The following is a 27736-nucleotide window of genomic DNA, read 5'->3' as shown; positions in this document are numbered from 1 at the left end:
AATAAAATCTATCCTGTCGATGAACACTGAAAGAGACACAAGTAGCCTGCCTGTCTAATCCAGCAACTATATTATGTAATTTTTAATTTTAAATTGTTTGAGAATTTCAAACCTGTATATAATGTGTTTTGATCAGATCCAATCCTCCCTTCAACTGCTCCCATCCCCGACCACCATTCTTCTTTCCCAACTTCATGTGCCGTTTTCTTTACCTACTGTAGCCACAGTGATGCCAGTATATGCATGGGTGAAGTATTACATGGGTACAGTATGTGCATGGGTGCAGTATGTGCACAGGTGCGGTATGTGCATGGGTGCAGTATGTGCATGGGTGTAGTATGTGCATGGGTGTAGAGACAACCACTAGAGCATGAGCAGCCTTCAGGGCTACATCCTGATGAAAACTGCCTCTTTCTCCACCAGCATCCATCTATTGATAGTAGCTCCTTGGGGAGCTAGGGATGGGACTTCATGTACCCCTGTCCCAACTATGATAGGACTTTGGATGGTTTGATTTTATGCATGTCTTGTGCATTCAGTCACAGCTGTGAGTTCATGTATGCAATAGCCTTGTTGTAACAGGTGCACACATCTTGGTTTGATACATAACGTATTTCCAGTACTTGATTTCTATTGCTGGTGCCTGAATGGTGTTCAGATGGGGCCAGATTCTCTGAGCTTCAAATGAGAGAGCAAGACTAGGTTTTAATATGCTGATAATTTGTCTTTAAATGCCTCGTTTTGAAACATTTAACACAATGCATGCATCATCTGTTTTAGAACCTCCTGTATTTCTTGTACTACCTCAATTATTTTATCATCTTGTTTATCCAACCATTTTTATCTATAAAACAGAACATTAAAATAGCCAATGGATAGTGAACACTTTAAAAAGTCATAGCCCTTAATGACAAGGACTAAATACACTATAATAATAATGCTATAGTATTACTTATTTGAATATTTATTAACTATGCACACTACTTAATTGATTTGGATTCTTCAGGCATGATTCAGAGGTGTATAGAACACAGTTATGGGTCTGAAGGAGCTTGATTGTGTTATCAGTGAGTTAAGAAAAGTTAGAAAAAGGACTAATGCTATGAAGTAGTTATTTTATGACTGAAGTCAAATTAATTAGAGGTCAGGGGAAATTCCGTGCTTTTAATTGGTCCTTATCCAAAAGCTACATTGAAATAAGTAACAATTTTGTAGATGTCCACTCTTTCTGCTCTGCCACAGTAGTATACTCAAGATACACTAAAAATACTAAGTGAGAAAAGGCACCAGGTTTACTTTCGTGCAGGTTATATACAGGATATATTCCTACTATGTACCAGGCTGCCCACAGTGAATAGGAATTCCCCTCTCTCCAGGAAGTTCTACATGGTGGGGTGCAGTCTCCTCACCAGGAGTGTTATGTTGGTGTAGTGAGGACCAGGACAGTCACTAGAGAAGTGACATCTAAGCTGTGACTGTGTGTTCAGCATTCAACTCACAGTGGAGGGAGTATGCTCAGGTAAATGGCCAGGCCTGTGCAACAACCTGTGGGCAAGGAAGAGCAGGACACATTATGACCTTTAAGTACCTCTATAGTCTGTACTTTGGTGAAATTAGGATGACAAATTGAAGGAAGCAGGGTTTAGAAAAAAATGGAAAACCAGTTAGGAAATTGTAACAGGGAAGCCAGGGAACTAAATGTGCTTGTATTAACTTCTCACCATTTATCTGCATCACCTTGTTTAATTAGAACCTGAATTGAGTTGCAAATGTTAGTAATGGAGACACAGGAGTGTCTGCCTGAGCTCCAGCCTTGAACTAGTTGAGTTAGTTCCATCCATGCCAAATGATGTGTAAATAAAACCCATGGAGCCCGATTCTTTCATTGTGCTTGCTTATCACCTACAGCCATGGGCAGCATAATAAACACACTCCACATAATGCCACATAAACAAAATGGGGACCAAATGAGCATATGCAAACATTAGACAGAAAACATGTCTCTAAATCTGGAAGTTTCTTGCATGAATAGCAAGATTAGGTGAAAGTGATAGATGACTTTTAAGCTTAACCCAGGGTGATTGTGATAATAATGGTTTAAATATGGAGATTATAGGAGAGAACTGAAAAACAGTTGGGACTCAGCAGTGAAGAATTCTCAGTAAGACATAATTTGAATTATCAGGAGGTTATCACAGGTGATTGGAAATGCAGGTCAGGGACCAATAGTTTAAGCTGAAGGTATGATTTACTTATCTTATTAAAGGTGTGGGTAACCACCTTTAATCCCAGCACTTGGGAGGCAGACGCAGAAAGAATTCTGTGAGTTCAAGGCCATCCAGGACAGCCAGAACTGTTACACATAGAAACCCTACATTGAAAAAAAACAAAACAAAACCAAAGAAAAATATTTAATTATTTTAAGATAAATATTCTTGATATATTAAAATATTTTATGGTGATAATATAATCTTTTCTATCCACTCATTACCAAACACTTTAGACCTCAGTGTAGACTTACCTCTACTGATAGCCCACCTCAAGCATCCTGACCTTAGGCCTGAATGTCTGAGAATTAGTTGTATTAGAATAGACTGATGTCTAGCATGATCTCTGGAATCATGTTGCCCAAGGTCAAATTTTAGCCCTCTCACTTACCAGCTGTTTGATCTTGAGAAAGTATCTTGATGTGTGCTGCCAGTCAGTTCTGCTTCCAAATGCCACTTGTACGTGTGTTCTACCTTGCAGCATTATAAGGACTGTGACCCAAAGCACAGCGATTCCACACAGCACTCTGTGTATGGAATCTCAGTGCCATCCTGTGTAAAATGGAGACAATAGTGCAGTCCTCTTAGGATGCCTGTGAAATTTATATTGACAAATCCTCATAAAGCTCTTTGAGCAAGACGTGGTAAGAGAGCTGTGGCTATGAGCAGTTATTAATAACACTCCTACTGATGTAGCAACAGTAGCAATGTGGGCCACATCCCCCTGTGTTCGTATTAGAGTATCTTAAGGCCTCATTGCTCTCCAGCCCCAGAAGAGAGTGTATTAGCTATGCCATAGGCTTCTTCTCCTAAATTTTTCTTGGAATTTTTTTGACAGATTAATCTTTTATATGACAACATAAAAAGGTATTTAACTGTAAGTAAAGTAAGTTGAAGCAATAAAACAGAATTCAACCCTATCAGAATAGAAAAATTATCATCTTGCCTTTGAGCTTGGTTCAATAGCCCATATTATTGACTTATTATTTGCATCTTGAGGGGTTAAAGAAAGATTGTTTTATACTAAGGGTTAGAGTTTAACTCTCACTTCAATTTCCAAATTATATGCTTAAAAGTTTTAACAGCTGTCATTTTAAAGAGGCTTACTTCATTTTTCCTAAAGTGCTTTTCAGTCTGTCAGGAGCACTTAAGCATAGTCTCAAATCATTTGCAATATACTCATGGCAAGACGTTGAAAGTTAAATTTGTTTGTAAGCCTGCAGAGTCCAAATTTCATAGGTAATATTCTTTTCTTTCGTTACTTAATGATCTTTACCTCGTTTCTCCTCAAGACCCAGGCATGAATCTCACTCATTACAAATAAGAGCACCCAAACCCCTTCTGATTTCATTAGTTCAGCAAATTGTCTCCTAGGGGCATGAGCCGAGGACACAATTGGGCTCTGCAATGATGAGCTTATTTTGTACTTTTCCCCAGAAAATCTTTATATACAAAAGGCACAGATCGTATTAGACTCAGCATGAGCAATTACAGACTATTGAGGGAGAGCTTCTCCCCGATGTGCCAGTGGCTCACTCCATGAATTAAGAGGCAAATGTGCTCCAATGTGCATTAACCTTTATGGATTTTTCTTCAGTTTTCATGTTCTACTGATTTATGCTCTTAAATATGCCTGTTGCTGCTGTTTCTGAATGAGTCCTTTGTAAATCATTTCTAAACGATCTCTTTTCACCAAGGTAATACAAGTAAGTTGACTATATCTCCAATCAATTCTGCTGAGCCTTCTTCACTCCTTTGCCTAGGTTGTCTACCACTTTGCTCAGCCTTAGATGTCAATGTGAGAAGTATCAAGTAAATTCAAAACATGTCTTTAAAAAGCCACATGTGCTGTGTTGCCTCTATGTATAGACCAAGTTGTTTCCTGTGTTTCTCATGGCCTTAGTTGGATTAGAATTCAAAGTCTCATCTTTCTATGTATAACTAACTGTTTTCAGTTCTTTGTACAAGGATGAGCTCATGTCTGGGGTAGACTCTGACTCTATATAATAGATTCTAGGTTGGTTTCTTTTTCCCAGGCAAATCAAGTACAGTTGGGATTTTTGAATAGACCGTGTCCTACTGTAAGTCTACTTCTGGCATCTATTTTCATTAAGATAAATAAAGGTCACTGCTCTCAGTGCAATGTCTACAGCAGGTGGAGATCCTCTGTGCTTGATGGTATGTTCAACTGGTACCAGCCACAATTCTCTGCTGAACTAGAATAGGAAATGATGCTTTACAATAAAATATAGTATGTGATAAGGAGGCTAGCTGAACAAGGGACTGGGGATGCTTGGGTAAAATTTTAATTAGTTTATAAATTCTCTAGATAAGAACCACATCAAGGTAAAAAATATAATTGAAAAAACTGGGCAGTGGGTGCTCATTTGTGGCTTCCAGAGAACAAGTAACTTGCTGCAACAAAACATCAGTTAAAAATACAGTTATTATGCATGCATAGACTTTTTAAATTCCCCTCAGTGATAGTATGAAATGAAAATATCCAGTTTAATATTTATAAATACATAACTATCAATACTAAATTTAAGGAATAAGAGAAGTGTTTTAAATTTGCAGTGAAAATTAGTCATGTGCCTCATTATTTGCTTTATGGTTTATCCTATTTTACAGCCTCTGTTTAAGAGGCTTATTTGGAGAACAGTCTTCAAAATCCTGTGATTAGATACTCTACACACAGCATTCTGTCGATCTCTCTCTTGATTCTCATTGGCTCCTTTCCATGCACAGGTGCACCTGGAGTCTGTATTTGACTGCTCATCATTCATAGGTCTGGGAAATCCCCAGCTGACAGCACTTCTGGAGATTAGATAATACCCCTTTCACAGGGTTCCATCTGTGTTCTAGCTTAACTTGGATGTGTTTTCATTCTTAATGGGATTCTCTGACATTATCAAATATTCAGTGTTTTCTTGCTCCCGTAGTGCTGAAAGATTGGACTCTTGATGATTTTCTTCTATACCTCTATCTGTACCTCTCTCCTCGTGTTCAACAGACCATCTTAAAAATGCTTATTAATAGACAAAAAAAATCCCAAAATATGAAACAAGCAACATGTTATAGGGATTTGGGGCCAGAGAACAGGAAATAAAATATAAACTTCCCCAGGAAAAATATCAGGAGCTACTTACAATATTTGCACTTGTTAAAATAGTTTACCAGAAACAGAATGAAGATGTTCACTGTGGGGTTACCTGTAATAAAACCTGAATTAATGTTCCTTAACAGATGTTTGATTTAATAATGTGCTCATTAGCATGACAGACTGAGTTTACGATTCTCTGAGAATGAGCAGGGGAAGGTAGTATGAGCAGCCATCTTGCCCAAAAGGAAGGCAGAGTTAAACTGACAGACCCATTGAATGTTCTTTGACAAAAGAGGAACCAGTTGACACTGGAGTGGTGGGGATGAGGGATGAAATTTCTTTCTCTTTTATATTGTTCATTGGGACCTCTAATCCCAACTCTTGACAGGGGTAGGGCACTGGTTGTCAGGCATATTGCATCCTAGTTTCAAGAACTATGGATTGAGATCAAAATGTGTTCCTTTGCTCTATATCTTGTTTAATATATTTCTCCCAAGACTCTGCTCTGTGCCCATGTAAGCACTTAGGGAGCACTTAACACTTCACTTCTGGCCATATGGACATTTTGGTCATCCCTGAACTTTTTTTATTTGTTTCTCAAGGATTCAGAGTCTAAATCTAATTATCGATGTATCCCACTAGAGATTCACCATCCTCACCCAAGCTTGCACTATGAAAACACTACTAACTATTGGAATAGCTGCCACACTTACTATACTTGCTGCATGTCGTTCTCAGTCCTTTTGTGTGAGGAGGTGGTGGTATCTGCACATTTCACAGTGTGCAGAAGTAAGGCCACAAGAGACTCAGTTATTTGTTGCAACTTGGTCCAACCTCTGCAATACCAACTCTGAGTACTGTGTTTTTGACCACTCTACTTCCGGAAGTTGTCTTCCTGTCACAATTGACAGTGAGCAAGGTTCACCTCTCAAGAAGTTAGGAGAAGACTTTCTTTGTTATTTTTGCCAACACAAGCATAGCTTGCCAATGTATTTGCTTATTTTTAATTTTTAAAACATTTATGTATATTCGGTTCAATTCCATGAATCAACATGACTGTTTTTGTGTCAACACCCTGCAGTTTTTATTATTATAGCTATGTAGTACAGCTTGAAATCAGGGATGGTGATACTCCATTCAGGATTGTTTCACCTATCCTGGGTTTTTTCTTTTTCCATATGAATCTGAGAATTGTCCTTTCAAGGTCTGTAAAGAATGATGTTGGAATTTTGATTCGGATTGCATTGAATCTGTTGATTGCTTTTGGTAGGATGGCCATTTTTACTATGTTAATCCTACCTATCCAATAGCATGGGAGATCCTTCCATTTTCTGATGCCTTCTTCTGTTTCTTTCTTTGAAATTCACCGGCTTGGTTAGGGTTACTCCCCAAGATATTTTATATTTTTAGTGGCTATTGTGAAGGGTGTTGTGCTCCTGATTTCTTTCTCAGCCCATTTGTCATTGTGTATAGGAGGACAACTGGTGATTTTGAGTTCACTTTGTATGCTGCCACTTCACTGAAGGTGTTTATCAGCTGTAGGAGTTTCCTGGTAGAATTTTGGGGGTCGCTTATGTATACTATCATATCATCTGCAAATAATGATACTTTGACTTTTCCTTTCCATTTTGTATCCCTTTGATCTTCAGTTGTCTTATTTCCCTATTTAGAACTTCAAGTACTATATTGAGTAGATACATAGATAGTGGACAGCCTTGTCTTGTTCTGATTTTAGTGGAATTGCTTTACATGGGTCTGCACTAGGTCCTCTTCACATATCCTGTGGTTGTTAAGCTTGAGATTTTTGGGGGATTCCTAACAGTGGGAGTGGAGGTGTTTCTGACTTTTTTGCCTGATTTGGGGATCCCTTACCTCCTGTTATGCCACATTTGGTTAATATCCCAGGGAGGTCTGCTCTTTTCTGAAGGGAAACGGAGAAGCAGTGAATCAAGGGGTGGGTGGGGGCAACTGGAAGGAGTGGAGGGAGGGGAGTTTGCAGTTGGGATGTATTGAATGAGAGAAGAATAAATAAAAAGAAAAAAACAAGAAGAAATTTATGTATGCTAAGGCATATCACATGATGTAGAATGGCTAACCCAAGCAAAACATATGTGATTACCATTCATATTTGCCATAGTTTGTGCTAAAATTACTTAAATCTATCTTGTGTGATTTTCATGTGTCGCATTCATTAACTGAAGTCTCCACCTTGTACAATAGATCTGAGTTGATTTCTCACATCTAGCAGAACTTGGCATCCTTTGATGAACACATCCCCACCACCATCTCCCACCCTGGTAACTACCATTCTTCCCATTTTCTGACTAGAAAGGGGTCTGGAAACATCCTTAATTTTTCTCTCATTCTCCCATGTTTCATGCTTTCTGCTGAGATCCCTCACAGCTCTGAAAGCAGATTTGGAAACATGTTGAGTGGATCCCCTCAAGTTAAAAATGACAACATCAACCTGGATGTGTCATTGGAGATGGATGTGGTGTGCTCTAGGGAATGAATAGTTTGTATTCACGAGAGGTGGCTCATTGAAAGTGATAGGGGACCCTCTGCCAGTGCTGTTTGAAACTATCTCATGTTTTAGGGATACATAACTAGAGAAAAAAATGTGGATAATTTAAGGTTTCGGTCACTTTGAGAACTAGCTGGCTAGTACAAAGTTTGTTCTGATCATAAAGATTTTGAAAAGAAAATATAAGTACTCTTGCTTAGAAAACCATGGTCCCTCTTCAAAAAACAAATGAGTTTCTGTTGAAAGGAGGTTTTTCATTTACTCTTTGGAAGGTAAATAACAAGTTTTCTTTTGGAGGCAGACCAAAGGACCCAGAGTACACCTGGGTAGGGGTTCCTCTGCAAGGTCCAGAGAATCAGAAGGGTCAGAGGACAGAGTATGGAATTGTAAGACCTTAACATTATGGCTGTGGCTAACTGTTTTGCCTCTCATTTTTCCTGCCTTCTTCCACTCACCATCTCCTTAAAGATGGATGAGGTTCACTTTCAACCTCCTTTCCTTTGCTGAACAGGTAAGAAGTCGTGTGTTTGTCTCAGTTTCTCATTTTGCCCAAATTCCGAGTCACACTGTAATTGTCATTGTAATAACCACCCCTTTACTTCCTAGCACTGCGTGCGCGCGCGCGCGCGCACGCGCGCGCGCACACACACACACACACACACACACACACACACACACACACACATACCACAAAGGCAGGTGCAAAGAGGGGGAGAGAGGAAGAGAAAGAGAAAGAACACAATCATGTTATATGTAGGCAATTTTTTAATTTTTTAATTTAATTTTAATCTAGTTGCTAACCCTTCAGTTTGTAATCATTTTAAATATTAAAAAAATAATCATTGAAAATTCTCATTCCCACTTCCCAACTTCAGCTCCATCCTACCTCCTTCAGGTAGGTACCTGTTGGGTTTTTGTGAGACTACAAGCTAAAGTATACAATGAGATTATACTACTTTGGTAAGTACCACTAACTACACATTGATCTTCACTCCCTGTTTTTACTTAACCTTGTGAGCTGTGAGCTTTTCATACCCATGGAGCCAAAGCTTTCCCATTTGGAGGGCAGGGAGGGGTCCACAACATTCCAGTGTATTGCACCACAATTCTTTGCTTGTCACCTAACTGATCAACATTAAGGTTATTTTCTGCCTTCAGATTTGGGGAGTATGTCCCAGAAGTGGTGTTTCTGGGGGAAAGGAAATCTGCACATGGTTCTGACTAATAGTGCAGCATGCCCTTCATATGTGCTGCACCGATCCTCCTTGCACGGGTGCTGTGTGCACATGCCTCCTTCCCCACACTCACACCAACAGTGTGCTTTCTTTCACACCTTTGGGATTTGGCCTAGCACATAGGTTCAAAAATCGGAATACTTTACTTTTTGAGATTTTTTTTTTTATGTTTGATGAACATTGCATTTCTCTTTTCTACATGCTCTTTTCCTGGATTTGACCACTTTCTACTAAGATCTGTGGGTTTTTAATCTTACTTCTGGACAACATTTGTGATACAAGTTAAAAACCTTTTTACATTTATTTGTTTATCTTTTGTCTTGATTTTTCTTTTTCTCTTCTGGGAAAACATTACAAGCAGCCACTGCTTTGCATGCCATTGTGGAACTATAAAAATGACCATGTAAGAAAACACTACAAGCTATTCTTATTTAGTTTGTGTTCTGAAAAGTTCTGTCAAAACATGTAAATATATGTAGAAATGAAAACAAGGAAACTAAGATCTAAAATGTATTCAGTAGCTGGGACCTTGGAAACACAGTTAAAGTGCTTTATCTCCTTTAAAAATATTAAAACATGCTTGAATGGTGCTTGCTGGCTTCATGTTGTGTACTTTATGGGTCCACATGTGTGTCTTTCTTTGTTCGGCAACCTTGTGCTTCTACACTTTAGTCATTGTGAGCAGTTTAGCCTTCTTGTCCCATTGCTGTAGAGTACCTCCAGGAGTTCCCAGCAAGTTCTCGGCTTGCTCTGGTGGCCCATCCCTCTTTATCCTTGCCCTCTCTTCTATCACAGCCAATTTGCGGGTTTATGTTAAGAAGTTTTATTTTGGTTACATATGATTTTGAAGTGGCAGTGTCAAAATTGTCATGGTCATGTTAGTTCTTCTATAAGATGATTTGCCTTCAGTTCAGATTTCACTGCTGGTGTCATCTCATTTAGTTTTGTTCCTGTATTTTATCTGTATTGGCTAATTATTTTGCTTTTTATAAAATGCAACGTGGCCTTTTCACTTGACACGTGACAAGGAGACAACATAACCTCATACTTGGTTGTCTGTACATGAACTGAATAAACAGAACACAATGGCCATTTGCAATAGACTGGAAAGAAATGATTGATCACTGACCACAATGCCCCGCAGTTTTTTATACTTAGGATTCTGGAGGGATAATATTATAGTTTGGTTTTGTATAATTAGACTGAATGGATGGTGCTAACTATATTGTGATTCTATAAGTTTTAAACTATGTTGTTGGGGGCTGATGTCATTTAACTAAACTATAGTAAGTTAAATTTGTGTGTATCAAACCATTGAAACCAAGGCTGTCTCTACAAAAAAGTGCAAACCATTGAAACCCAGGCTGTCTATCTCTACAGAAAAGTGCAAACCAATGAAACCAAGGCTGTCTATCTCTACAGAAAAGTGCAAACCATTGAAACCAAGGCTGTCTGTGTCTACAGAAAAGTGCAAACGATGGTGTAGATTCATCTCTGAGTTAGGATAGCTGTTAATATTTTGGTATATACACCTTAGCTGTTTTAATAAAAAACATAAAATTAAACATAAAACATTTAGTTTAAATTCTCCTTTGTCTTGCAACTCCTGCTCTTTCCCTTTTTCATCCTGCTGCAAACTCGATATCATTGTAAATAAAAGAATATTCACACACTATATATAAGCAAGTTCAATAGGAAATAAGTGCTGTTTGTGGTTATGCTCTTTAGTTTGCCCTATAATTTTGTTTTCTGTTTATTATACTTTTCCTTTGACTCTTACAATCTTATTTCCTTTGAGAATTAACCAGAGTATTATCCTCTACCATACATAGAAGAAGTCATGCTTTTCTGTTCCATCTTATTTCATTTAATTAGTGAAATAATTTATTTTTTAAAAAAACTGAAACTTGTATTGAGATGGAATGATGACCTTGCTGTATCCATGGAAACAGCCTGAGCCCACAGATACTGATGTGTGTGGTATCATATTTATGTCTTTCTGATTTATTTAACCACCTTCTTGTTTGTCTTCCAGATTTATTCAGGAGATTGAACATGCCTTGGGACTTGGCCCTGCCAAACAGTGTCCCCTTCGTGAGTTCCTCACCATGTATATCAAAAACATCTTCCTTAATCAAGTCTTGGCTGAGATTAACAAGGAGATTGAAGGAGTCACCAAAACAACAGACCCCTTGAAGGTCCTAGCTAATGCAGACACCATGAAGGTTCTGGGGGTGCAGAGACCTCTTCTGCAGGTAATAAGAGAGAAAGAACTTACTCTTTTCCTAACTTTTTAAAATGTGGTTTTTATGTATATATATTTGTATACCAGTTGTATGCCTGATGCCTGGAGAGACAAGAAGAGGGTGTTGGATCTGTTTAAACAAATGGTTGTAAATCACATGATGTGGGTGCTAGGAATTCAACCCAGGTCCTCTAGAAGGCCAGCCAGTGTTCTTAGTCACTGAACTCTCTCTCCAGCCTCAAAAATACTGTTTTTAATCACCATTTTCTTGTGACTTGGCAGGAGTCATAACTTTAGAAAAGAAGAAGAATTACCATCTGGTTCTATATTAAGCAGGGACAAAATAAAAGGAAATAAATTAAATAGACACTAGGGAAATTTAGGTCTGATATAGTTTGGATAATGGAAATTCCCAAGATAGTGAAAGGAATAAAAAATAGTTTAACTTTGACTATGGGAGATGGTGAGTCTCATTGACATTCAGGCAATTCTTCACTGTTCGTCTAGAATTTGTCCTTGAAAGAAATATTTTACACTGGTGAATGCATCCTAGAGTAGGAAGGATTAGCAGGCTACTACCTAGCCAGGTCCCTTTTCTGATTTTCCTCATTCGTCCTTTTCTCTTCCTCATGTATTTTCAAGGCTGAGGTCAATCCCTGTGTACTGTCCCAATGAGGTCATCTTGCCAAGTGGCTTCTGAATGGGTTCTTCTGGGAGGGATCACTAGCAGGAACCCGAAGGTCAGAGAAGAAAGAAGCTGAATTGTCTCTTCCTCCCTACTTGTGATGCTGAAGCTTCCTCACTAGCGGTAGCTTCTGCTATCTGTGGGCTCTGATAACAGCGTCTCCTCCTCACTCCTTGACCTCCTCTTTCTGCTATCAGAGTCTCTGTATCCTCAACACCCCTGATTCCTTTTCTCTACCCTGAGCTTGCTTCTGTAAGCTATCTCTTCATTGATAGCTCTTCATTTGAATTACCTGAATGGAGGAGCACTTTGTATCAGGATCAAAAAACAAAATATCCATTGACCATTTCTTTAGTATTTGCTGCTTGCTTGCTTGCTTGCTTGGTTTAACTTCAAATTGAACTCAGGACCTTGTACATGCAAGGCCAACATTCTGCAATTGAACTACACCCCCAAGCCAACACTGGGTTTTTCCTTCTTAACATTCATCACAGATATAGTTACCACTTTTGCTAACTTGTCCTCTATCATTTCCCACTAGGAGGTAAGTTCTAAATCCTAGCTCGCTCTTGGTGACAGGAAGTACTCATGCATGTTACCAGGTGCATACATGCATAGATGGGTCAATAGATGAATAAACTCAATGAAAAAATTCAAAATGGGAAAAAACGAGAAACAGTGACTATGATTTGTCTGACCATGAGTTTCTTTTCCATCAGGAACCCACCGAGTATCTATTATCCTGAAACGCCATGCTATATAATAACAGCTTTATCGTATATCATGTACTGTGTTTAAGGGGAACATGAGGAGAGCACAATACACTATCTAGTAAATCTGTGAACTAAAGATTCACCTTAATAAACATGATCTTATGTAGCAAATACACGTTGAGATTCATCGTCTAACCCACATTGGGCCATACACTGCCAGCTAAATGTCACCTCCGGGCATTCCGTAGTGTACCTGTCAAATCTCAAACTTGTCACCATTTTGTATTAGTGTCTCTCTTTTGTTCTTTAAATCAGTTACTCCTGTCTAAGTCTGGGAAGGACTCTACCTGTTCTCTTTTTTACCTTATCAAGGCATAATTACACATAAGTAAGTAAAACTTAAGACCAAAGCCATTCCAGCTAATAACCTCCAAGTTTATGCTCAGAGCTAAAATACCTGCTTTGTTATATGGTCCATAGTCTTGCCTTCTTTTGTACATTAAAATTATATTTTTGAAGATGCAAAGTTCTGAGGGTATAGTCATTAAATTTACCTACTCTTCTCCGAGATAATGAAATTTCCATCCTGAAAAATTCTCTTTCTTTATAACAATTATAAGTGGTCTTCTAACATGATTTCCTATGCTAAAATTTCAGTGTTTCTTAAAGGTATCTCCATGTCTACTTTACATTTGTATTTCTAGCTAATTGTAAGTGGCTAATCTAAGCAAATGTGGTGAGTAGGTCTTACAAATATTAACTGAGAATGCAAGACACACTAAGAAGGGGGCTGGGGGCAATTTTTGCGAGAGACGCAGGTGGGGAAAGTGCTCAGTTACATGAAGCGTAAAGAGACCCCTCGGCTAGACTGCTGTCAGGTCACAGAGGAGAGCAGGGCATGTGCTCTTCCCCTGAGGCAGCAGCTGTGTCGTTTGTCATCAGCCTTGTTGGGTTTTCCAGGGAGAAGGAGGGACAGTTGTCCACTGCTGCTTTCATTCGTTGGCTGATGGGTAGGTGAAATGTATGGTGTTCTGTGAGGAGAGCCTCAGGTCTGTCTTTGCTCCCCACCCCAACACAGCATCTAAGCAACCCAGGCTTCATGTCATGAGGAGACGTATCTGAGAGTGCTAACGTGCACTTGCACTGATAATTTTACTTTCTGTGGTCAATTATGTGAAGGGAAGAAAGGGAATTAATAGGAAGAAAAAGAGCAAGCCCCACTTTATGGGTGCAATGCTGTGCGAGAGGTGGTCCTCAAATGACGCAGCGCAGCAGAACAAGAAGTAATGACAGAAGTGATATTGGTAATGATAGTAGTCAGCACATTAGCAGTGTTGACTAGAGCCAGACACTCTTCTGAGTGCCTTACATGAACCAGCTTATATATGCTTTGATTGTATGACATGATCTTTGATGCTCTTAAATTAAATTGCCTGCCCAGAGTCTTCTGGCTAGCAAAGGGAAGGTTAGTTCACACCCCAGAAGTCTTGTCCTGAACCCTGTGCTCTACAACCGTTTGTACATCCTAGTCTGAGGACTATGGTTGTCTGCAAGCTGCCTGCTACCTTTGTGCTACCAGACACAGAGTTGAGTAACCCTTTAGACACGTCGATTTCTTTTTAGTGCTTGGACATTGTCTGTGAATTTAATACATTGGAACTTATATATTTCTAGGATTTGAATTTCTTTCTCTGGTAACTCATGTTTATTGTATCTCTTTTTTTAAATATTTTTTTGTTATTTTATTATATTTGTGTTTTAATTTTATACATCAGCCATGGGTTCCCCTGTCCTCCCCCCTCCCACCCCTGCCCCCACCTTCCCCCCAGCCCCTCCCCTCTATTCCCATCTCCTCCAGGGCCAAGACTCCCCTGGGGATTCATTTAAACCTGGTGGATTCAGTACAGGCATATTGTATCTCTTAAAAGCATATATTCACAACAGATTGTGGGGATACTGACTGTTGCCATAGTTAGAGGAGCATTGCTCCAGATCCTTTACTGTCCCATACTGCCTCCCAGAGAGTGAAGGAAAGGACCATCTGCTTCAGCCCTAACACATTGACAATAGAGAGCTTGGGTATTCGTCCCCATTGGTTCTCTCCAAAATCTCTAGTTCCAGACTCAAATATCTAATAATATTTATATGAATATTCTTATAATTTTACTTATTTGTGTGAATGTGTCTGTGTGTTTGTGCATGCGCATGCATGTACACACACCATGGTGCATGTCTGGAGATAAGAGGACAACTTGCCAAAGTTGGTTCTCTCCTTCCACCCTGTGGGTCCTGAAGATCAAATCCAGGTCATCAGACTTAGCAACAAGTGCCTTTTCCCTCTGGTCCATCTTGATTGTCCCAATCTTCAATATTTAATAAATGGTTGAGTGAAGGAATAGATGAAAATGATGCTTTCCTTCCTGAATGGACATACATGGCTGTGTTTTCCTCTCATGACACAAAATTTCTGATCTTGAGTTTCAAAACCTACCCATTGCTAAATCAGAATGTCATGGTTCTTTACCTCTTTTACTACTTACAAAACTAGATATGACTCATCTAGACTCCTGAGATGTTCTTTGCCACTGCTTTTTCTGCAAAATGGCCTCAACTCCTGCTATGTTAAGCTTGTTGATCCAAGCTAAACTAAGGAAGTTAGGGGGGAAAAAAAATCTTCATTTTTCCTAAGCCATTTTTTGGATGTGGAGTTTTGAAGCTCTGTGCTCAGCGTTCTGGCATGGAACTAGGGGCACTTTTGTTTGAGATGGACATTGAGGTGGTCCAGAGATTTTCATTCCATAGTGTGGTAGTTTGAATGTAATTGTCTCCCATAAGCTCATAGGGAGTGGCATTATTAGGAGATGTAGCCTTGTTGAATTAAGTGTGGTTTTTTTGGAGAAAGTGTGTCACTGTGGAGGCAGGCTTTGAGGTCTCTCATATGTGCTCAAGCCATGCCCAGTGTCTCTCATCATTTCCTGCTGCCTGTGGATCAAGATATAGAACTTTCAGCTCCTCCTCCAGTACCATGTCTGCCTGCATGCTGCCATGTCCCACTGTGATAATCATGGACTGAACCTCTGAAACTGCAAGCGAGCTCCCAAATTAAATGTTTTCCTTCTAAGAGTTGCTGTGGTCATGGTGTGTCTTCACACCAATAGAAACCTTAACTCAGAAACATAGACATAAGGAGAGAGATTGGACTCTGGTTCACTTTAGTCCTCACATGTTTTGTTGTCTGATAATTTAACATATCCTTTGATGGGCCCATAGTTGTCTCTTTGTTTTTTAAGTGACAGTACCAATAGTTTATGTTTTTTATTCCTTGCCTATGAAACTGTTGAATGGGCAACCATCTGAGCAGTGGTCCACTGAAGTTTCCTCTCCTACCCCATTGGTGAATCTTTACCATTTGGTAGCTGGAGATTTGCCTACAGACAGGGCCATCAGACCTCTGACTCAGCCTGCACTTGTATCTTGTCCACATCTGACATGTTTGTGTATTTGTGTTTGAGAAGCAATGCCCTAGACTAGTACAGCATAACATGTGACCTGTAGCCTGGAGTGTTGGCATCACCTGGGAACTTGTGAACTTGTGAGAACTAGATTCCTGAACTTCGTACCTGGATTGTAATAGCCCTGCATGTAGCTTTAATCTAATCTGAAGGTGAGGAAGCATTCTTTTAGTGTCTTTATGCCCATCTTGAAGGTAAGGAGTCCCAGGACCTAATGCTGTGAATATTTAACTTTGTGGTGAGCAACCGTAGTCATGTTAAAAAGTATTCTACATTGTTTCACGCTGACCCAGACATTGCAAAAACAATATTTGCCATGATGGCAGAAGCTGTTTCCTAGTCTGGCACATTGCAGAATTTTGCAGAGTGCTTTCCCAAGAGAGGAGCCCATGTTTTCTGGCTCAGAAAGGACAATGTGGGACAGAGGCAGCTTCCCTAATGCTCAGGCTCAGGCTCAAACTTCCTATCACTGGAGGAACAAACATAAGCTGTGTAAGAGGAAACCGTCTTGAAACATTTAAAGCATATTTCCTTTTCCTCACTGCCCTAGCATTTGCCAGAGTCACTTCGGAGAAATGAAATAACTGCAGTCTGCCTGCAAACACCAAACTCGCACCTCCTCCTCAGTCAGCCCCACTTCCCACTTCCACCTGCTGCCCTAGATCAGTGGTTCTCAGGAACACAACCCATTCAAGTCACCCAGGGAGCACCACTGCCCACACTCCCTCAGTCGGCCCGGTGATCCCAGCATTCAGCCAGAATTGGTGCCACTTCTCTGAAGATTGCTGCTTTGAATCAGTTATTTCTCTGACAAGGAAAACATAAAAAGTTATTGCTCAGGCATTATCTCGTCAGGTCTGTAACAGGGTACTCAGTTCCATATTGGGAAACAAGCCATAGACATAAGCTTTGGAATCACATACAAGTGGATTCCAGCTACATCATTTGATAGCTTCTTCTCTGTGACCAAATTATTTAGCATGTATATATATATATATATATATATATATATATATATATATTGGTCTAGGAACATGATAATGGTTAAGTGGGTAATGACTATAGGACATACTCTCTTCTTGCTCACACCACGTGTGACTGGATCTTAGCATAAAGGGCTCTAATACAGTACCTTCCTGCTCCTAGCTCTCACTTCTAAGGCTATCTGACCCCTGTCACTGGCTGTTCAATATCCTGCCATCTGTCTGGATTTTCAGGCTGCTGTCCTCTCCCCATGAGCCTGTGTTCACTCCTAATACCCACCCAGTCACTTTTCTAGCTCCCCTCTACCTAGCCTGATAGCAAGCAGGAGAGGATGCTATATCTGCACCATTTGCCTATTCTTGGAGTCCCTCTGCTGGTTAGAAAAAATTAGGAGTAGCATGTGGGTTTTATGACTCTTAGAGTCAGTGGACTGGTTTCCTAGGAATGCTGAAGCAAGTTAATACAATGCCAGTGGCTTAAAACAAAAGAAGTTTATTCTGTGGGTCAGCAAGATGGCTCAGTGGGTAATGGTGTTTGCTACCAAGCCTGTTAACCTGAGTTCAATCTTTAGAACCTTAAAGACAGAAGTGACTCCTGCAAGTTATCCTTGGACCTCTATACAAGCACTGTAGTGTACATATATGTGCACGTACACAACAAGTAAATAAACATTTATAGTGTTAAATGGTTTACTCTGTCACTGTTGAAGATACCAGAAGCTGCAAATCCTCCAAGGCTCTAGAAGGGACCCTTTTTAGAGGCTGTTGCTGTTCTTGCTCTAGAAGCATAAGTCCAGACCCCATCTCCATTTGTCATTTGTCTGACTCCCATAAGGGCACTTTCAGTAGGTTTACAGCTCACCCTAATCTTGTATGTTTCCATCTGCAAAGAACCTGTTTCCAAGCCGGGTCACATTCTGAAGTTTCATGTTGAAGATGTGGGCTTGGAAGCACATGGTTCACTCCTCTACCTCTCCATGGGAATCAGTATGGAAGTATTGCTGTGAAAGCAACTGCCCAGGGTAGTCTGCATTCTAGGAGTCAACAGGGTTCCAAAGGAGAGTGATTGATAGGTGAGTGATTGCAGGAATCCCAGTCAAGCTGTAGTGGACACAGCTGCTTACAGTACAATTATTTGCTGGAGATAATTACTGATGCCCAAACTTATTATCTTCCCAGCTAGGTCAAAGCACTGCCAGTAACCTTTTCTGTCTTCCCAAGGATATATGGATAGCGGCACAGCATATTGTTTTCCTCAGATCGAATTATGTTAACATGAAGAATGTTGCCTTTGAGTGGCGTTTGCATCACAGCCATTGTTGCCATTCTACTATTCCACTCTCTGGTACAGAATAGATTCAGCTTTATTAGTGTAAATAGATTAGTTCCATTTAAGGTCTGCTGGAAGTCATCATGAAAATCATTAAATTGAAAAGAGAGCTGATCAATTGACACCCCCCTCCTCAAGCTCTTAGAGATGGTTCTAATGTTCTCACTGTGAAAAAGTAGTTCGAAAAGTAAAGCTTTTTGGAATCCAATCTCATTCTTTGGTGTACCTCTATGCTTAAAGAAACGCTAATCACTTACAGTTCTTGTTTTCTTTGAATTGTATTCCTAGTATTTATTCACTAGCAGTGCTGATTGGCTTTTTCACAACAAGCGGGAGCCTCAATTAACCAGCAATTTGTGGCTAGTTTAGACTTTGTCCTGGGAGATGGAGTACTGGGAAGTACCTTTATTCTTGTCTCTGTTTGGGTTGTCTGTCACCATAACTTCAAACAGTCATATACTTCTGTTGATAAGGGAGACTTGTGATCTCATTGCCTTCACCTGTGTTCTCATTATCCAGATGTGCTTTTTCTATACCTTTAGTCCTACTGATGGCTTAGATCTTTTTAACTTTTTTATCATTTCTTTTGTGATTCTATTTAGTTTCCTTATGGTAAAGTGGGGAAAGCACAGATGCATGAGTCTGATGTCCCTAAGAATGATGAGTCCCATTGAATACCATCCCTGGGTTCCCTTCCCTTATCTGGAGGATGAAAAGGACCTTTGCCCAAGCTACTGTCAGACAAGGAGAGAAATATCGTGGGTATGATGTATCCAGCAGAGCTTCAGAAAGTCTCTACGTACTGAGACATTCACAACAGGTATTATTGGTTCACTTAACAACATAATCCCTTCATTCTGACAAGCATCAAGGAGATTGGTGCTTAGACAATTCCTGAAGAAATATTCCCTAGTAAATGAAAAGCCTCATTTCTTGTGCTAGTTTCTTCTCTCCTCTCTGTTAGTAGATACCTGAAGGAAGCAACTTGATGGGGGATGGATGTACTTTAGCTCATGATGAGAGTCCATCATGGTGAGGAAGGCATAGTGAAGCTGTTGGCCATATAATGTTGGCAGTCAGGAAACAGCAAGCCTAGAGGCAAGGCCTGCCTCTCACCCTCAAAGCTTGTGCCTGCAGCCCTATGACTACCAGCAGGGATCCAGGTCAGAAAGGTTTCACAACCTCATAGACCACTACCATCAGCTGTGGACATTTCCACTCCAACATAGCACTGATCTTTTCTAGTGTGTGTGTGTGTGTGTGTGTGTGTGTGTATGATTAAACCATCAACATGAGAACTTGCCAATTAAGAAACTATTATTTGAATAATTTGTGAAAATATTTAAGCACCTGAAAGTTCAAAACATGTCCCCAAACAACCACATACTCTCCAGCCAAAATTCTGCCACTGTCATTTTCCTATATTGGTTTGGTAGCATAGGTGAACCTGCACATTCCAATTTCTCTTCAGCTATGCCAGAAATTCATCACTAACCATTTCCTATTGACACAGTGCTTTAAAAATAGGCATGTGTAGGTGCCACAGTGAGTGAGACCATAGGTGCTTTCTTTGGAGCACTCAGTTGTTAGAAGTACTCATCCAAAAGTTTCCTTTAAATATTGGCATGGAACATGAAATTGACTAACTCAGATTAATTTGTAAGTAGGGCCTTTATCAATATCACACAATAAGAGAACTTGTTTCTCTCACCGCTGTTGCAGAAGGCTGTGGCTTGAATAAGGAATGATTTGTATGTACAGGTAGACCAAACACACTATATGAGCAACTTCACTATTTACAAATATCTTAAAGGTTCGGCCTCACCTCTGAATGATAAAAGAATAGATTCTTGTCTGGTTTTCTTAGTGAAGTTTTGGTTAATAAGTCTTCTTTAGGAATCTTCCTGTAAAATGAGAAGGAAAATAACTACTTTAACCTAACTTCTACTGAGTATAGATAGTTAGGCTTTTGGAGTAGTACAAAAGGGCTAGAAATAAACATTAGCTGTCATTTTTTTCTTGTTGTCTTCCACTAAAAAACAATGTGTATTTAACCCTATATATTTTGTAGGGGGGTCCTCGATTATCTTTTCTCCCCCTGTTGTCTGCCACTAAAAAAAATGTATATTTAACCCTATATATTTTATAGGGGGATCCTTAAACATCTCATATTTTTGTTTTATGAGACCAATGTTACAGGATTGTTTAAAAATGGAAGTGAAAACAGAGCGAGCTAGAAGGTTTTGTCATGAGGACGTCTGCATGGGAAAGTAATTACAGCCAGTGATACTTGTCTACCAGCTTTTCTCAGTGCTCAGAAGCTGAGCATAGGGCTGTTTGAAAATAACATCAGTATAGGGGTAAGCCTGGGGCTTTAAGCTGGGACTCTGATTTACTTTCTATCATGAGTAACGGTAAGTGTGCTGATGGGCAGCTTAATTTGTCCCCTAGATGGTTCCATGTATCAGGCCACATTTGAGATAAATATTTTGAAACATTGAGTGGCTGCTGTCCATTTTGATCTTTCCTCAACCCACTCTATTGTGGATAAGCAGGATAGAAGGTAATGACTTATGGCAGATGTGCTGACAGGGGCTGAGCTACATTAACACTCTGTCACTCAGATCTTTAGAGGGCTGCCTTTGCCTGAAATATATTTGACTTTATGTGCTAACAAAGGCATCTTCAGATTTATTCCTTTTCCTTAGATGTTAGAGGGGGAAGAGCATTTCATGAACAGACACTAGGAAGAGAGAAAGGCTGGCTTGACAGCCCAAGCAAATGATAGTTATCATTCTTAGGAGGGAATTGCTGAACCGGCGGGATTACTGGGAGGAACCAGATGAGTATAAGACAGAGAACTGCTGTACTTCAGGAATTTTTGAGATTCTTATCCTAAGTCATTTTTGCCCTGTCTGTATGTTGCCACTTTGGCTTAGAGACGTTCTAGTGAGAAGTGAGGAGAATGATACAAGACCATGTCAACTTCAAAGTTAAATGGCCCTTTAAAGATCAACCATTCAAGGAAAGCACCAGTTTTCCTCATGCTTTTCAATGTCCATGCAATGCTCAGCTTGTCTGCACTTAATCTTGGTGTGGGCATCTACAGTGGGCCAGAGAAATCTGGTACACGGCCTCTGACAAGAATGACAGGGTTCAGTCCAGTAATTCCTCCGTGTTAAAATGCTATTGAAACTAAATGGAGATATTTAGTAAACCCTTGCTCTCTGCTAAACTTATAGTCTCATCTCTGAATGTCATGGGACAAGGTGACTAGGGATATAAGTTTAAAGCTAGACTTCCTCATCTGAAAAATTTAGGAGGGAGTCTGTTAATTAGGGAGTCTGAATCTGTCACACCCACAAATCCAGGAAGAGTGTCTAACTGACCCCAGCTGGGATGGTCCAGAAGCCAGGCACTGTATGTGGTAAGGAGAGGCACTGGGGGGTGTAGGAATCAAGAGAAATACTTGTGAGTCCTCATGGCATTCTGGACTCTACAGACAGGACCATCCATCATGGGGATTGCTACAGCCATGCGGGGTAAAAGAAGATAAATATGGAGGAGAAAAAGGAACCAAATAGAAGGATACTGGGTGTTGTTGAATGTGCAGATATGGAGCAGGCAGGAGAAAGTGTCCCAAGCAGGAGACACAAGATTCTCAGTGGTGTGAAAGGACAGACAGACTGGGGTGCAGAAGTGGATGGAGAATGAGAAAAATAGTTAAATAGACAAACAGGCTAGTGACCATCTCAGGCTTTCAGCAGACCTGCTTCCTATTGCTGTTTGTCAGGGAAACATGAAAGGTTGTTAAAAATACAGCTACTCAATAGGGGGCCCTTTCAAGAAGAATGTGGCTTGCCATCTACAGATACAGTGAAGGACAGAGACCTGGTGTCACAGAGGCAGCTGATGGAGGGCCCTAGTCATACTGCCCTGAACAGGAGACTGTCTCCTGTGAAGGTTTTGTTTTTCTCTAGACTGAAACATTGAGCAGTGACCTCACAACCGCCTGAGATAGGTGAGCCCAGGCTCAGTGTTTGAGGTCATTCTTTTGATTGATTGTCATAACTGGCCAAACAAACCCAACAAACTGATTTCCCACAATAAAACACTCAAATCTGTCAAGTTTCCAACCTCATGCCACAAAGGCTTCAATGGGCTAGGGATCACCTCTGTATCCACAGGAGCGGCCATCAACCGCAGCACATCCAAATTTGTTGAAAGATTAAGCTGTACATTTTTCATTCATTTTTTTTAGGTACACACAAACTGGCAATTGGAAGTCTTGCTCTGGGGAATAGACAACCCATAGCTAGCTCATTAACAGGTTATCTATGTCATATCATAGTCTTTTTGGACTGTGAATATTAAGAATAGAGTTTTTTTTAGAAGAAAAGTTCATCTAGGCCTCTATTTGGTTTCTTTTTCTCCCCCATATTTATCTTCTTTTACCCCGCATGGCTGTAGCTATCCCCACAATGGATGGTCCTATCTGTAGAGACCAGGATAACATGAGGATTCACTTGCAAATATGTATAAATTTAAATTCAGATAATTGTACTTAAATGAGCCATTCTCTACCTCTGCTCGTTGGGTGCACAGAACTTCTCTTTGCCTGATTTCAACTACAAGAGCTTAATTGCTTTCCCCTTTTATTCCATGAAGCATTTCTGAATCTGTTGTCCTCTTGGTGTGCCAAGGTCAAGGCTGCCTATCAGGTACTTGCAGAGTGCTTTGATGACCTTGTCTGCTGTGTGCCCATGGCTCCTAAAGCTTTACCAGAGGGAGCAACCTGAACAGACTAAGGCTGGACTGTGCTAATTTCTTGCCTCTCGAACCAAAGTACCCTTCTCTTTCACCCTTTCAAATTTTACCAAAGACCAGTAGAAATCTTTAGCACATAGTGGGACACACTGAATGAATAAAATGGAACTGCCAGCATCTTTGTAAAAGGGTGTACAAAAACAAACTTCCATTGTTTGTCAAGGGAAAGAGCATCATGTTTTAAAATAAACTTTCCTTTTGGAACTTTTTGCATTTAAAAAGTTACAAGGGCAGTATAACAGCTCTCCTGAAGTTTCTTGCTGTCTCCTTTGATGGCCATGACAGCTTAGTTTTTATTTTTTAATGTTTTATTTCTGTGTTATTATTTTTCTCAATTTTTATTTAACTACATATTAGTATACTGAGCCTCTTCCCCCCAACCTCCCTGTCTTCTCTTGTCCCTGTTGGTTCACTTTCATCCCTTCGATACCTCTTTTGTGTCATATCTGTACACAAGATCATATATACTATAGAACATCTAAAAGCTGCAGACGGGAGAGTGAATCCAATATTTGTCTTTCTGAGACTGGCTTAAGTCACTTTAATGTGATGATCTCCAGTTGCATCCATTTTCCTACAAACGACAAACTTCTTTATGGATGTAAAAATTCATTTAGCGCATAAACGCAACATTTTACAAATCCATTCCTCTGTTGCTGGGGACCTCCTTTGGTCCCATAACTTCGCTCTTATGAATCATGCTGCAATAAACATTAATTTCAAGTGTCTTGGTGTTATGTTGACTTAAAGTAAATACACAAAAGTAGTGTTTCTATTTTATGTGGTAGTAGTGAGGTGTCTTGTAAAATATCCTACAAAGTATACTGTTTCTCATGGTTTCCTGAGAACCGTGTATTTTGAGATATCATCTCAGGTGTACCTTCTAACATGACCTCAGGGTTGATGGGAAAGCTTGACTGCTGGTCTGAGGCAGTGTCTGTCAGGTCGTTTCCCATGCCAGTTTTGTCCTAATCCACACACTGGCTGAGATCCTGTGCTGCCCTAGCTTTGTTTTAACCTTACGTGCATTGACATTTAATCTTTGTTTTGTGAAGTTTTGTATTCTGATGAAGGTATAGTGTCATGCATCTACCATTTAGAAAGGAATTAGCCAATCTGAATGGCAGTAATGACTGGGGGCAGAGAAAGCAGACAGAAATCATTCTTACCAGCCAGACAAGAAATTCATTAGCAGAAGAGATCAGAAACTTTGATATATAGAATATTAATAAGTTAAGGATTTTATTTTTCATCAGCAAAATTTGAAAGACAAGCTGTAATTTATAAAATCATTATTTGGTTGTTGAGATTTTTTTTTAATTAGTCCCTGTGTTACGTGTGAATACAAAGCTCACATAATTGCTTAACTGCATTTTAAAATATTTATATGATTCGTTATGTACTTATAATGTCTACTTTTCTGTGGCAAATCTAATTGTTTTTTAAAAATCATTGTTAGTGACTTGCTTGAGAGCTATTTTTGTTCTTTCTCAACTAGTTAAATCTAGGTGGAAACTAAGCTAATTGGCTCATGAAACTATTGACTAGATTTACCTCATGAGTATTAACCAAAGCAGATCTTGTGCCTGTGAAGAAGCAATCAATTTCTCTACAGCCTGCTTAGCAAATGCAGATGTTTCAAACAATAGCAGGATTGGGGGTGGGGGGTGGCTTTTTTCAGTTGTTTCTTTCTTTCTTTCAAGACCTGGACTTAAGAGTCACAGGCAGGTTTACTTCTATGGTAAAAATATAATAGATCAGACAGGAAGTGTTGTGGCCTCAACCATATACATGAGACAGGACATTTCCTTTTATAAGTATATAATATATAATATTCTATAAATTATTTTTAGATATAATTAATCTGAGTTGTGAGTTTTCCCAGCACAATTTGGTATATACTTACATAATGACTTGGCTTCAGTAGAATTTTCAAAGCTGAAATATGCCTTAGAAAGTACTCCATCTGCATGCCTGGAGCCAGGTCCCACATGCGAGAGAACCTTGTCTAAAGTGACATCTAGAAATCTAGTCTCTGAGAGAGACTCCAGGTCCCCTCCTCCTGGCTCAGTTCTCTGTAGTCTACTTGTGGTGTTATTTGAAAATTGTTGCTGTTAGTCTGCCGAGTGGTTTCCTTCCGTGGATTTGAGCAGCACTGGACTTTTCTGTAAGAGCGGTGTTTTGTTCTGTTGCTCTTCCCAGAAGGTAATGTCTTTCCTCCCCCATTGAGAGTGACTTTGCCTCTGGACCCTTTCCCTAGGCAGAGCATGATTCACGCCAAAACCACATAACAAGCCTCTCTCTCCTAATTTATGGTTTTCAAATTTCTACAGTGTTTTTTTTTCCTCCTTGGTGTCCAGAATGTGTCTGAAAAGTCACAATGATTTAAATAATTGATGGCTACTTTATGGAATTGTCAGCTTGGATCCATCCTCCTGCCTCCCTGAACCACACATCCTCGCGCTGCTAATCCTTTTATGTTGCCTACATTTTTTTTTCTTCCTGGTTTCATTTAGATAATTATATTATTCACCCTGAAATATAATTGCCGTTATACTGTGGGGGAGGAGGGGGCAGAGTAGGGTGGGAGCTGCCTGCTGTTGGCATCTGCAGGTTATAAAATGTCTGTTACACTCTAGCCTCTAATTTCTTTCCCATCCCACCTTTTAAAGATTTAATTATACCTGTGTAAAAGCATAATTTGAAATGTGACTTCTGATTCTTTTGAAAGATAAAAGAGAGATTAATTCATTGTTAAACATGAACAGGCATAGTACAATAGAAGAAACTTTTAGTCTGAAATTCAGAGATTTGTAGTACATTGAGTAAACAATTTCTAAATGCCTACTGTGTGCCAAGACTTGGAAAATGCAGACAGTTGAAAAGATAGGAAGGCATCTATCCTTTAGAAATGTGTTTCCTGGTGACCAGCTACTAACATGCGGGATGGCATGGAGCAGTGTGCGTGACTTCTCTGAGGCTCCGCTTCTATTCTCCACGCAACAGTGATGGTCCAGGGGCACTCCTACCTGGGAATCCCAGTGGAAGATCAGAGAGTAGCAACCACTTTCTTCTTTGTCAGTCTTAATTGAAAGACTAAGACACTATAAAAGGGATAAATTTGCTATGACAGAAGTTGCTTCACCATGTCTGAAATCAAAGACTGTCCAGTCTGAAAGCTTTTAGACAAATGACCCCTTTTTTTCAGAATATACTCCCTGCAGGCTAAGTCCAGTAGACAAAAGCAGGGTGAGTTTGGGATCAGAAAATAGCATCTGAGCAAGTGATACTTATTATCAGAGTAGAAATAACTTTCTGTCTCAAATTATTATGTGGCATCTTTTTTGGTAACTCACAAAGCTGTTTTTCCAGTAAGAATTGTGGTTATGATGTATGCTTTTCACAAGTCTAACTTTCTGCCCATTAGTTAGATTGGAAGGTCATAACCTGGTATTTATTCTTTATATATTTATTGTTTGACTTCTATGTGGCCAGTCTTAAACAGCTCAAAAGCACAGAAAATGTGAAGATGTTAAATGTAAACACAGTGGCAGAGCAGGCTTTATAGCACTAAGAAGAAATGATGTTCATTTCTGTTGGTCCTTATAGCATTGGCTAACGTAAGCCCCAAATGACAGCAAATCGCCTGTGACAAATGAAACACAAATAGCACATGACAGAATAGAGATTTAAAGTGGATTTTATAGCATGTTTGTTTTCAAGGAGCAAGTCATAACATTTGCCTTATTGAAGAAGCTATTTTCCTGTTACAGAGAAAATAGAGTATTTAAAAAGGAACTGAGTGTGACAACCAAATGGACTTGTTTGAAATTAGCAAATTTGTTTCTTAATTACTTGTTTTTGTATTATGGAAAGTGATAAGGGACCAAGATCAGATTTCAGTAGTAACAGTTCTTTTATGAAAAAAACTAATCCACCTGAGTTGATGAAGTTTTCACATGTCCTATCTTCTCTGGAGGTAAAGACTGACTGACATAAGGAGTCTTTTCCCTTCATAGCAATGGGAGTGTTTCCCCTGGCTTGCCATCTGCCTCTTTGTTTTCTCTTCAAAGGACCTTGTCCTCTGTTGTCTAGCAATAAAATGTCATCTGGTAATAAGCCCACTCCTTTTTGTTGGAGAATTATCTTCATCTTTAGGACTGTACTCTATGGATGACTGTTGTTCAAATAATAATTATCTTGTTCATCATAGAGGGTGGTATCCTCTTACTTTGTTCATTTGATCCATCCAGTCTAGGTGTGTAGTTAGATTTTCCTGCCTGGACCAGTCAGGACAAATCTCTCTTACCCG

At 39.7% G+C, this 27736-nt stretch overlaps 1 protein-coding gene across 1 annotated transcript in view; it reads left to right on the top strand.

The window, feature by feature from the left end:
* Positions 1 to 27736, top strand: part of Exoc4 (exocyst complex component 4) — a 767731-nt gene that overhangs the window by 530310 nt on the left and 209685 nt on the right. Inside the window, exon 11 of the mRNA XM_036180825.1 lies at positions 11165 to 11384. Coding sequence (XP_036036718.1) covers positions 11165 to 11384 — 220 coding nt within the window. The remainder of the gene's footprint in view (positions 1 to 11164; positions 11385 to 27736) is intronic.

The sequence above is a fragment of the Onychomys torridus genome, chromosome 3 (genome assembly GCF_903995425.1).
Source record: "Onychomys torridus chromosome 3, mOncTor1.1, whole genome shotgun sequence".
Taxonomy (NCBI): Eukaryota; Metazoa; Chordata; class Mammalia; order Rodentia; family Cricetidae; genus Onychomys; species Onychomys torridus.
Note: the sequence above shows the minus strand (reverse complement) of the source record. Positions and strands in the feature narration are given on the sequence as shown.